Source organism: Netta rufina (genome assembly GCF_964035555.1).
Source record: "Netta rufina genome assembly, chromosome: 4".
Lineage (NCBI taxonomy): Eukaryota > Metazoa > Chordata > Aves > Anseriformes > Anatidae > Netta > Netta rufina.
Window position 1 is genome coordinate 30094023 of NC_140127.1, and position 13687 is coordinate 30107709.

The 13687-nt window shown below is 35.9% G+C and overlaps 1 protein-coding gene across 1 annotated transcript in view; it reads right to left on the reverse strand.

The window, feature by feature from the left end:
* The window catches only part of RXFP1 (relaxin family peptide receptor 1), a gene marked incomplete at both ends in the record, with an annotated part of 50844 nt that overhangs the window by 26362 nt on the left and 10795 nt on the right, over positions 1-13687 (reverse strand). Inside the window, one exon of the mRNA XM_084286057.1 lies at positions 7262-7417. Within this exon, the coding sequence (XP_084142183.1) occupies positions 7262-7417 (156 nt within the window). The remainder of the gene's footprint in view (positions 1-7261; positions 7418-13687) is intronic.

The window sequence follows — 13687 nt, forward strand, 5'->3', positions numbered from 1 at the left end:
GCTGATTGCATCATCCCCAGTAACAGGTCAGGCCTGTGCTTCTAAGAGGCAAATATGTGCCAGACTTCAAACAGCCTGCTGCCTCAGTTCTTTCTGAAATTCATATTTGTGACTTCCATTGTATATGCAGCCTATGAGCTACAGAGACCTTAACGAATATCCATAAGTGAACTTTAGATTTGGGGAGGTGAATGCTGCCTTTTGTTCTGAGACCTCTTAGGCCTGGGAGCAAAACAATGGTAAGTGCAATTAGCCAGTGAAGAACTCCTCCGGAGAGTCACAAAACATCTTAAATTAAATCTGCATGCCTGTTCTTGCTTCACTGGACTGGAAAAATGTGGCTATGACACTGTGATTAAAAAACAAATGCACACATACTACAATCACTGCCTAACTGCCAAAAAAAACAGTTTTGCAGAACTATCAGCAAAATTGTCCAGAAGCCAAATTTCTTAACACTGAAGAAACTTGTGCTCTCAAAATAGCTCAGGCTACTTTGCTCTATTAAGTACTACATAATTAAAGACCCTGCTAGCAAAAAAAAAGATAAAATACCATAGCATGGTGCTCTTTCTATTCCCTTCCTTTTTATTCTTGCTAGTAAGTTCTAGTCAGATATGCAATACTAGCTGATGCTTTTCTAATGACCCATTCATGATGAAAGGATCCAGTCTACAGAGGTGCAAACGATTAGGCACAATGCATGCAGATTTGTAAGTGGATATGATTGCTGAAGCGTTTGTATTTTTAACATTTTTTACTTTAAAATATTTTTTATCCTACTTGTGGTATTGGCACATAACCATTTAGTCTAGAGATTTGCTAGTAATAAATTAAGAGTCTGTTTCAACAACCAGTTTCAAGATGGAATATAAGAACACGTCAGTAGTGTGAAACAACAGTAAACCTAACTTTAAGCAAAGTATAAAGCATATCCACTCTACCAGAAATTAAGTCTAAGAGAAAAATTAAGGCATTTAATTATGAGAGTTATGCGTCACAGACTACATGGGAAGATACTGTATTTTATATCTGGTGTTTCTGTGACAGGTTGCAGATCGCAATCTAGACTTCATCCCATTTAGAGAAAAAAATCACTGCTAGAACAGCGTTTCCAAAAATCTTATCCAGTGGTATTTAGAAATGCTAGCACATGAGTCACAAACATTTTTTGAAATATCTGAGCTTTTTATTAGTTTCCTAATTTAGGTAAGTTATGAATCTTTGCTCACTGATGTCAGTGGTCAGTGGGAGCCTGTCCATTGATTTTAGTGGAGTCAGTCCAGATCACTTCTCACCAGGCTGAGCCTTATTTCATAAGACATGTTGTGATCAAAAGCCCAGGAGGTATGACTGATGGTTTTATGTTGGTCTTATTGTTTGCATTTTAAATTTAGAACGGAACATCGTAAATCCAATAACTACATAGATTTAGACTGCATTATCAAACCCTAATTGAAGTTAGGAAAAAGTTGTAAATCTGAAAGTGGAAGGACTATTTATAAAGGTATGGCTGCACCTGTACTTTGTATTCAAGGGATTTTCAGAGCCTGTAACTACAGGACGCTGACACATAGTGCTAAATGGATCTGAGACAAACCAGTAGGGCTTCCTCTTAGACTTCAAAAAATATCATAACATGTGCTTTCAACTTGCCCAGGTAGAATGTAACATTCAGAGTTTCCTCTGAAAGGAGAAAAGCTCAGTACCTTTTGAGATCTGATTACATTTCTATATTTCTCCACGTACAGTTTTGTACCAAACTAAATTCAAGCACTGATGGCTGGTTTAGGAACAAGAAAACTGAGGTAAGTTGCATGGTTATTATTTACTGCAACGTTTATCAACGTATTCCATTCACTGGCTTCATATTAGTAAAACAACTAGTTTACATGTAGGATGAGCAAATCATGCTGATTATGGGGGGAATATTATGGTCAACTGCAACAAAGATCTAGGAAGATCACACAGGAGGAACAGATTTTCAGTCCTACAATGATTTAAAATTTAACTGCATTGATAATTTTTGCAGAACTTTATAATTAACATGAGTACAAAATGATAAGTGACCTAGTGATGTATCTAGAGGAGATGATTACACAGAAGTTATTAGACTGATAACATTACACTTTTATCACTACATAATGATATAGTAAGAATATTTATTCAGAGAAAGCTGACTCTTATCTAGGATAGAAGTTTGCTCATTCAGCCCTCTAAGTGCACAGAAGACTAATGAATTTTTATATATATATATATATATATATATATATATTAAGTGCTTAAATATAAGTTTCTAAATGTAAATACTTAATTGGGGAGTAGATTAAGGAAAAAAACTGTCTGAAGATACTCAGAGTTTGTATTTTGAAAACAAATATCCATAGATGATTACTGGCAACTTTGTTTGTCTTCTGTCCAAAGTTATAGAGTACATTTATGTTATGATTTAACTTTACATAAGTTTTTGCAATTTGTCATGTCAGAAATTGTTCATATAAACAAACGTGGAGTCAGTGAAAACTACATCACAAATACTGCTCTATTATGTTTGTTTTGTATTAAACAACTGCTGTTTTTATCTGTTGTTGTTGGTTTTGCTTAGCATATCATTAAGTATCACTGTCAAACCAGAGATTAAAAAATGCTTCTCTCCACACATAAGTACTGGGGAATATGTAATGTGGCACTTTTAATATGCCATTGAGCTTCAAAGAGCTTTGCCCAGAGCTAGGTTAGGGTACATTAGCAGTAACATTGCAGCAAAGTCTTCAGTGTGAGAAATACTTTTTATTCTACCTGTTTTAGGAACAATTCCCGTATCACTGTTACCAAAGTATTAGCCAAGCAGAATTGGTGATTATGCCTAGTATTTATCCTTCCTAATTATTTAAAAAAGCAGTGAAAATGAAAAAAATCCATCTACAAACATTAAGTAGCCACAAAACCAAATGGGACAAATACTCTTAAACTCATGCTGCTTTGCCAACTTGAGCTTTAGTTAAGCTTGGGCATAGAAGGATGCTGGAATTGCTACCATTTTTCCACAGTTTAGGTTTTGCTAACAGATACAAAAATAACTCCAAGTGAAATGTGATAAAGGCTGAACTGGTAGACATCACACTTGGCCATTTTATGAAGAACTCAATGCTTCAGAAGGATAAGTATGGGGTGGAAGAGCAGAGAACAATTTACTGCCACATTCAGCCTTAGAAAGGAAAATTCCTCGAGGCCATAAGCTTTTATGATGAATGATAAAACTTTAAATAAATCATTTTTATTTAAAAATATCATCTTTATGGCAAATTTGCAGAGCCTCCCGCTTTGACTTGATGGACTATGTTTTCAATTTCAAAAGCTAAGATTATATTTTCCATGCATGTTTAAGGTTATCTAGTTTGAAAAGAACCTCTCATCACTTAGGGCATGATAAATTGCTACTCTGCTCTTATTGCTGTTTACTATATTGCCTCAAGCTCTTTCCCATCAGAATATCGCACATATTTTTTTATTGGCTGGAAATCCAACTGGGTGAAAAAGGCATATGAGTTTTCAAACACAAGTGGCTTCATTTTACTGTAACCTACTGGGTACAGTTCCCCCCTTCCCAGAATGGGTGGGAAGTGGAAGAAATGGTGAAGTTGACCTCATCAGTAGGATATCCATACCCTGAGGTTAAGCCCTACCGTGGCAGTCTCAGATCTGTTTCTGACTCTGCCTATGATCCTAATTTCATGTCACATCACTTCTCTGTACCTGGGTTGAACAAGAACTGCAATTACTGCACATCTGAAAACACCTATCAATGAGGAATCAGTTTTGTTTCAAATAATTATTATCATGTTTTACTGTTATGGGGTATGCAGTGCATGAACCAGGACTAATATGGCAAATCTCAAAGATTACAACAATAAATATCATTAGAGGAATGAAATGGGGACCTACAGAACTTTACTCAGGAAAAGAAGAAATGGACAGGATTGCTACAAGACACTTGGAATATTTAGTGAAATCTTTGCTTTTTTCAAATGTCTGTGGTATGCATTCAACATATTTGGGGCACAGAATATGTCAGTGTATAATTCGTTCATTGCACAATGAAGATCAAACAATTAAATAATAAAAGAGCAGTAATCCAGTAGGTTACTGGGCACACTGTAAACCATGTTGCTGATTAACCATATTGGATGTGGAGCTCTAAGATTCCAAGTTAAGTAATTAATTTGCAGGACCAGAATACTGAGACAGCTTTTGAATCACATTCTAATTGCCAGCTATAGAAGAAGAAACTAGGCCTTTTTGTTGCAATGACATTTAAAGACTTTTACAAAGCAACTCTCTCTCAGAAGATCTAAGTGTGCTTTTCATGCTAGTTGCTTCTCTGCTTCTTTAATACATTGATATTTCTTAAAAGTGCTATTTCTGTAATTGCTGTTGCTATTAATATTCAGCACACTTTGAGGCTACTATTGAACAGCTGGACTTTGGATTTTCTTATGTTCAGAGTACCTGTTTTTTCAAACAATTGTACCTATTTTTTTTTTTTTGCAATAGCAGTATTATGATTTTCAAAAGAAGTGATTTTTTTTTCTTTTCTTTTTCATCAGTATTGTCCTCTCCATCACAGAAAAGACTACTGTTCATATTCTTTTTTTTGCTTTATCTCCTTATTTTATAATACTGCTCCAAGATACATGCAAGTCTTCACTATATTTTTCTGTAGGCTTAAGATAGTGCTTTATCATTAATGAAGACATCAATAGTGAAGTGGTTGCTGTAGCCTTACTTGAGACACATGAATATATATATTTGTATATACATAAATAACTTTTGAATACCTTTGAGGGTCTATACTGATTTTTTTCCATCCCCACATGTGCTGTGTTGAATGTTGTAGACTGACCACCTCAAAGCTCTTACTGAGATTTATGCAAGATGAAAGTGTACAAGAATTTAAAAGTTGAGCTACTTAATCAGAGTACCTTGTGGATTTCCAATGATGCTGCATAGGACAGTTACTTCACTGGAATAATTTAATTTTGAATTGCTTTTCTGTAACCAGGAGCAATGACTTCAACTGAAAACTAGTTGCAAATTATACATATAAAAAAAAAAAAAGGTTAGAAAGAACCAGTTATTACTCCTGGCATAGGGCAGGCATACTAAAATGGTCCTGGGAAATGGCAGCAGAAAAATAGCTTCTTAGCTTCTTTGTCTTGGGAGCTAATCAGGGGGACTTCCTTTCTTGGATTTTAGGATGAATGGTTACTAAACAGAGACCTATCCCCCAAAGATTTCCACATGTACTGCAGTGTAGGAGTGCTACAAACACCTCATCAGAACATTTTGTATTCTCAGGCAATGTAGTGACTCTTCCCTTATTCAAATAATAAAATTTGATGGCTACATCAGTTTTTGAGGAAACAATACTGCTGAGTATGACCTTGATGCATTACACAAAGCATGCATTTCCAAATGAGAATATGGGGTCAAGATACAAGAATAACACTAATAGCATGGATTTCTCAGGGAGTCAATACAATGACTCTTCATTTTTTATGACTTAGGCTTTCTGAAATTGTCTCTATCTCATTCTTGAATTACTATACTCAGAATTGGATTCAATATTGCAGCTGAATTGTCTTGCAGGCTCTGCTGTCCTGTATATCCCATTACAAAACTGTGTGTATCCTCACTTGATTGAGCTGTACGCTTTCAGCAAGTCCTTGCACAGTAGGCTTTCTGGTATCATAAAGAAATGGAACATGCATAAACTAACTGTATAAGTAGTAACTTGTGCATAGAAAAATAACAGAAAAAGAACCAGTTTTGTTAGGATTTTGATTATTGGCAATGAAAAGTATGTTTAAGGCAGAAGCAAGTGTCATAAAACTAGAGAAAGCTGCAGGTCCATTAAATGGGATTAGAATTAAAAGCAAGTTTGTATAGCCTAATACGCTAGAATTTGATAGACATAAATGCTTGCCCACAGACACAACAATCAGCTCCAAAAATATGCATTGAGAACAAGTGAGACTATTTTCAAAACTTCTTTCATTTTGCTGAGATAGTTAATGAAAAATACCTTTACCACATTTTGTTTCAAACTCTATCTTTCTGAAAATTTCTTTTGGTATGTGTATCTTTGAAGTTTCACTTCATTTTTTTTTCTTTTTCTTTTGTTGGCTCCATGCACAGTTCTGATGGCAGCGTGCCTGGCTGGAGCAGGCAGACAGTTCACCTGCTTCGCTCCGTGGAGATGGAGGCAGGGTGTGCAGCAGAGCACTGTACATCTGGCTGCCCTCCACTGCTACAGGCAAGCTACTCAGGAATAGGAAGTCTGGTTTCCCCATCTGCCAGGGATGAGAAGTTCTGGAGTGTAGCTCTGAAAGCATCCAGACTGTTATTAAGTTGACAATAAGATGTGCTAGGGCTGCTTTTCTCTCCCTGCAGCCACAGCTCTCAACCAAATTGCTAAGCTCTCACAAAACACACAGAAGCATTTCCCAGACTATCCCTGGCCTGTGCTACCCTCCAGTGTCCAGCCACTGCATGAGAGATACTGTTCAGCACAGACTAAAGTTGTGCCCAGGCCATGCTGTCTTTTTGTAAGCATGGCAAGTGGCTGTGCAGAGTCCATGTCCTGACTCTGCTCAGTTTGCAGCTGAGGTAAAGCCCACGAACCAGCCAGGTTCAATGCTATCATCCAGCAGGGCCAGGAGTGACATGGGCAGGCAGCAGTGGCCTGTTTGCGTTCATTTACTCAGATTTCAACACTTCCAAAACACAAAGTCTGGTAGCAGTGTAGCTTGCAGAACACACACAATCACAGTTTTTTTTTTCCCTCTGCATTAGGACATGAAAGCTTTTTGGCAAACCTTGAAAATTCTTCTAAATTACTCTTGCCAGACAGCTTTAAGATCTATCAAGCATAAAAAACTCTGTCAGCTTGTACGTCCACCTTTCCTCAGCAGGGATCTTTGCTAGATCACATGCACACATATGTACAAATCAAAACAATACATTCAAATAAGTTCAAAGCATGGATACAATTGGATAAACTTACACAAGATGCAAACAAAAAATGTGGTCCTTTCTTCCTAGGAAATGGCATGTAGGGTGGTTTTATCAGCTAAAACAAATACCTTCTATATCCTCTGCAATACATGTACCTTTCTTATTGCTAATACTCTGCAAACCCCCAGTTGATATGAACAGTTTCAGTGACTGTCAGAACCAAAGTAAAGTCTTAACTACGTACCACAGTTGTCTTCATCAGCATGATTCCCACAGTCATCCTCGCCGTTACAGTGAAGTTGTTGGGGCAAGCACTTGGTGATATTGCCACATGGAAAATAGCCCAGGGGGCAGGTGGCACCGCCTCCAGAAACATGATCTTCCAAGGAGTCACAAATGACTAAACAGACACAGAAAGAATATGCTTACTTCGAGATATGCTCTTAATGTATAAAGATTGTTGGGATTATGCTTTTATATTTACTCATTTGCATTTGAATGTGAATATCAAGTGATAAATACATATTAGTTCTTTGGACATGCAATTACAAGAGTATATTAAGTACTGTTAACTTGGCAAGAAACGTTTATATCATAAGCTAATTAATATTTGCTTTGATATAAAGCAACCAGGTAATTCCTCCCAACGCATCCTAGTAATAAGATGGAAGTGCTAATCATACAAGAGAAATGACCTAAGGCCACTATTTAAAAGGATAGCTTTGCTTTGCACTAGAAATTAATTTATTATAGTGATATGCCAGATAAGCTATGTAGATATGGATTATATTAATTTGTACTGAAATTTCAGCCCCAGATAGATAAGTCTTTTTGTACAAAGTCAAAATTATATATTTTAAAATGTATTCTAATTTTAAAGCAATTAATGGATGTAGACTGATCAAGGATCAAAGCACAAGGAAAGTAAGCTCAAATCTGTGACATAGCTTTGTTGAAGAACGACTAAGGATTCTTCTCGTCCCCCATTCCTCTGCTCTCTGTACTCCAGCAGCTGCAGTTCCTCACATCTGCAGATGCATGATGTCTTACCAGTCCCTTCAGTGCAACTGAGGGACAAATTCTGCTGCCACCAACAATTTGTTTCCATGATAAGCACAGTTGGTCTACAAGCTGCTTTTGTAATGGTTTGCAGAGTGTCAGCTTGAATTTCCTAATGTACAAGATCAACTTCTTTCCATGAGCATTTGATGGAGAGGGCTTGAAATTGCTCTAGAATGCAATTGGTTAAGTTTCCAGTATATTGGAAAGAGAGAAAAGCATCATCAGCCCACAACGTTACTTAGTGCTCTTCCAGCTTCCAAAGCTTCAGCAACCCTAACCACTGAAGTACCATTCTGCAAAGGTTTGCTATTTAAATTTTGAAGTACTTTCAAATAAAATAAAATAAAACCAGATAGTCATTACAGTTAACTTTTGACTTAGTGGATGCTGTAACAGAGGACTCAAGTTCCATACAAATTATATTTTAAGTTCCATTGCAATCTTAGACCACTTGAATATAAACTTCACCAGCTGTGATGGGATGCTTGTTTCAGAAGTGGCAAGATACTGTTTGAACATGCAACTGTTTTTCCAGGCTATTTTCATAAGTCAAGATATGAGTCTTTTATATAACTTTTTCAGTTTAACAAGGAACATGTTATTATACAACATCCAATTTTAGTCCTCATTTTTCTCCTACACTAATGGAATCACCTGAAAGTAAATTAAGTACTTCAAATTCATAAGAAATCTCTTCTGGAAGAACTTTCAACTGTTAAGCCCTTGACAATGTTTACAACTGTTGAAAACTGAAACGCAAGAACAGTAGCAGGAGGAAATTCTGAGATAAATATTTTGTTATTCACATATGCACAGAGTTGTCTTTGCTATTAGAAGCATCCCACATTGAAAGCCCTATATTCCAGCTAACAATCACTGTATGGTTTTTGAAATTTGAATTATTTTGCTTTTATGCACCACTCTATAACTTATGTAATGACTTAAATGTTTCAGGAATTATGCTTTAGGTCCCTAACCCTCCTATACACAGGTACATTAAAATAAGGCTATATTCTAATCCCAGCATGAATTCATTGCACATTGTTCCCTGCAGTTCTGTGCTCATATTCATAACGTTTTGTTTAACTTTTTCCACACAACAATAATTAGCGAAAAATTTTATGCTGATATAATGATATAATATTAAGCAAACAGGCACATGTGGTACTTAATGCCTAAAGTCTCATGCTGGCAAAAAATAAAAATCACAGACAACTGAGGCTCCCTTCAGTGCAGTTATCTGTCACAATTTGACAACTGAGATACCTGGTTTGAAACACCAATGTGAAAAAACAAATGGAAATGAAAAACAACACAAAACAAAACCAAAAACAAACAAACAAAAAAACCCCTCTACATTTTCTCAAGTTGTTTTCACTACACACTGGAGAGATATTGAGACTGAGCTGAACATTGCACTTACAGGGTTTGATGCCTATACAGTTTAAATTGCAAATAATGGCATTTATCTTCTCACAGCAGCATTCAGTGGACTTTCATAGTGTTTTCTAGAAAGTATTATTTAGTTAAATGGCATTAATTCCTGAACGAATTAATTAATATTTTCTGTCACAGTTCAAAAATAATTCTTTGTGAAAGAGTAAACACAGTAAGGGATTGTGTAATTTTATGAATTCTCTGGAAATGCACAGCCTTATGACACCTATTCTGAATCGCTGAATCACTTGTTCTGTGCTACAGAGGATTACTCTGGCATGTAAATATCTGACTGGGAAGGAAGATATCAAGGCATCAACACTTAACAGCATCATCCAAGTCTAACCATTGAAAGTACTGGTCTTTGTCCTCTGACTTGTTAAGGTCATTTTGTTTATGCGAAAAAAGACAGAAGTTTGAGCCCTGCAGATCACAGCAGATTTATGAATGGAAAACCCCCAAGCCTCTGGGGAAATATTTGGCAAACTTGACAAAGGTAGGGAGGAGGTAAGAAAGTAAAATCCACTGTAAAATGCTAGACAATATTCAAATGTTTATTTTTTGGATTAAGGGAATTTAAACAGTATTTTATATGTGAGTAAAATAAAGAGAGCATGGCAACAACAGCAACAAAAAAAAATCTATGCTTCTTATTTTGCACATACAGACTGTTCTGACACTGGAGTTTATCACGTCAGGATAATCTATCATACTGTCTTTATCATGCAATATTAAAGGTGTCAACCTGTTACTCATTTTCCAATATAAGGAAATTGAACCACTCTTCTGATAGCTCATGTTTCATTGACCTGTCTTTTCAGCTGCTAAACTTTCTGACTGAACAGCTCTAAAATTATTGATTAAAGATTATTTCATCATGTCACTAGCTATCTCAGTGTTAAATCCAAAAAAAAAAAAAAAAAAAAGTTATTTTGTGCTCTCTCAGCTTTGCTTCTTACAGCCAAGTTAGCACTAAAAGCATGAGACCCCCTATAACACAAAAGAAGTACCGTCAGCAAAACATATAAACAATTAACTTGGCTTAAAAATATAAACAATTTCTGTTTTATAATGAGCAAATTTGGGCCAATACTGTGATCTTCCACAGCTGACAGAGGAGGACTGATGTCCTTCAGAGAAATGGCAAACTGTGCAGCAGACAGACAGATAAAGGAAGATAAAAATTTTAAATGTGTATCAAGAATTTAACTACAAAGGTAAAAGCTAGTTAAAAGGAGGAACTCAGGACAGATTTATTTAGGCCTCAATAGTGAGGATGAAAAGTATACATCTGTGACTGATCTGAAAAGCAAAAAGATTGCTTTTACAGATATTCCAAGAAAAAAACAAAAACAAACACCACAAAACACATATATCCTATGTAAAACCACCTCTTGCTCTCCCAGTGACATAGAGATAATTTCACATATTTCAGCATTTTTTTCTCAGAATGATCAGAGTAAATATTAAAATATTTGCAGTGCTCCTAGAACAAATGGAAAAGACAGGTGAAGTGGTATCAATACAAACGGCAAAACCAGGAACAACCTGTCAAGATGCTTTCTGTCTCTTTACAGGGTAGTGTTCCAGAGACTAGTACATGTTCATGATCCTGCAAATCCCAATCTGACTGTTTCTGACTGTCATGTACTTTGCAGTCTCCCTCACTGCCCCCAGTCCGAATTCTTCTCAAGCTTTAATAAAGAAAACAAGAGAATACGTCATGCACCTTTTAAGCTAGTCCAGACCTGATGTTTTGAGGCACTTATTGCTAAGGCACTCATCCATGACCTTTCCTTTACCTTGAAGAACGCAGATAACTCTTGAAAGTCTTGAAAACACAAGACTAATTTAACACTGCTGAAGTTTTCCCTTTTAAAAGGAATAAGCCAAAGCTGGCTTGTCATCTAGTTAAGATGACAAAACTGTCTCCTCTAGAGATGCAGAAACACTGAGGAAAGAACACAACAACCTCTCTTCAAGATCTTATAAGAAGAAACCAAGAAGAGAACATATTTGGGAAAGAACGAGATATTCTCAGGAGAACATAGCTTTCCTTCAAACTGATCCATCAACTCACTATTTCTGTGCATTCTTTAAAAAAAAAAAACAAACAACAAAAAAAACAACAACACAAAACTACACGAACTCTAGGAAATAGGTAGTCACAAATGGTATTTGAAAAGCCAAGTAAGAGATGTGCACTAGAAGAAGAAGAAAATAATGCAGTCACTTGTAGCTTCCATAAAAAAAAAAAGGGACTTGGTCATGGAAAAAGACTGGGCTGATTAGACAGAACAGTTAAACTAATGAAAGCAGCGTGACTCACTGCTTGGTACTTGCTAGTCGCATGAGTCTCAGTTGTGTTACTGGAGGTTCAAATAAGGGCATATCATGATAGCAGGAAAATATTTCTATATTTTCCAAAATTATAATCAAGTGAAGACCCACTGTCAGGAGTCCAAAATGACTCTCAAATGCCATCAGCCAAGTTAGCTAATATGTTTGTCTTCACTTGGAATAAGTTATCAGTTTGAAAGTGTGGAGGGTGAGGAAATCCAACTATTTTTAAAAAGTTTGAAAAGATTACAAGGACTGACAAATGATCGTGGTGTTGAAGAATACACCCTGTACTTAGTACAATGGAAAGTTATTTTACTAGGGCTACAAAAGCCCTAGTTTTCCAGAGCCTAATGTAAATTTATCAAACGGGGAGGCTTCCCTCCCCCTCCCCCCCCCCCCCCCATTTTATCTGTTGCTAGTACTGTACTTCTATATGCATTGGCAAACAGGCTAGAGCAAGAAAAATCTGAACATTTTATTTTGAAACGGCTGTTTTGAAACAGAATATTTCCTTTGTCTTAAACAGAAGAGTCAACAAAGAAAATGTTAAAGTTGAAATTGATTTTACCTGTCATTTCTGTTCTAGCCTGAACACTTCAAGATGACAGGAGATTAAAAAAATTCTTTTTTGCTGAAAGTTATTTGAAGGGCCCATGAACTGGCTTTCAAAAACCTTTAGCGTGATATAAAGGAGGAGAACTCATAGGACTGTAACCTTTATTTTCAAAGATACGTCATCAGAATAAGGCTATAAAGCAGGTTTATAACTGAGTTCCTTTAGTTTAAAAAAGGGGTAATTGATAATTGATGAAGAATAATAATGACAAGTTGTTGACCAAACAGAAGCATTTGAATTGCTATATGACAGGAAAAAAGATACAAGAAGATCTTACAAAGACAATAGATTTTTTTTTTTTTTTTAATGAACTGTTCTCTGAATTTATTCTCTGAAGTTTCATCACAATAACAGCTAGAAGTACATGTAGATCATATCTAATTAATTATTTGCTCCAAATTACTCAGCTTCTTCCTATTAAGCAAGGAATTGTTTGGATCAATTTATGATAAAGACCAAGATAAGGTTAGTCCAGTTTCAGGATAAAGTATGAAATTAACATTTTGATGCTTTTACCTAACTTACTACAGCTTTGTCAGCGGAATGCATCTTTTTCAGCATCTAATTTTAAAGAAGTATCAACTTTGGGAGAGACTTTTTCAGGAAAACGTTACTAATGATTTCTGTCACTGTGTGATGGGAATCCTATCGTATTAAAATTCTAGCTATTAACATAAAAAACCAGTAAGCAATTATATGAAAATAGAATCTGTTTTTAAAAAGTCTAAAAAACAGTTTTCACACTTGAATTTTAATGCTGTTAATATGTGCATTTGAAGTAACTTCCTTGGGCAAAAATCATTGACCAATACTCGCCTTGTTCTAGTGATGATAGATACTTTAACATTAATCCTGGAGGCCAAACATCAGTGGCTTAAAAAATTTCAACGTCTGTACAGGATCTCCACTGCCATGTTAATCAAACTGTTATCATTAGGTTGCCTTTTCCTTAATTTGCTCATCTTCCCCTTTGCTAATTGTTCAGCCCTGATGTCTATAATTTATTCAGAATCTCAAATGGTTGCAACAATTTCATTTCTAAAACCCTACTCGTGCTTTTTATATTTTGGCTACTGCTACCAGAATTACAATTTTCAGTTGTATTGCAGTCCGTTTACGTTTACTTGACCATATCAGATGTCATTCCAGGAATGTGCAGTACTTGAATTACACATAAGTTTACAACTAACTGTAGAAAACATTTGCTTTCAC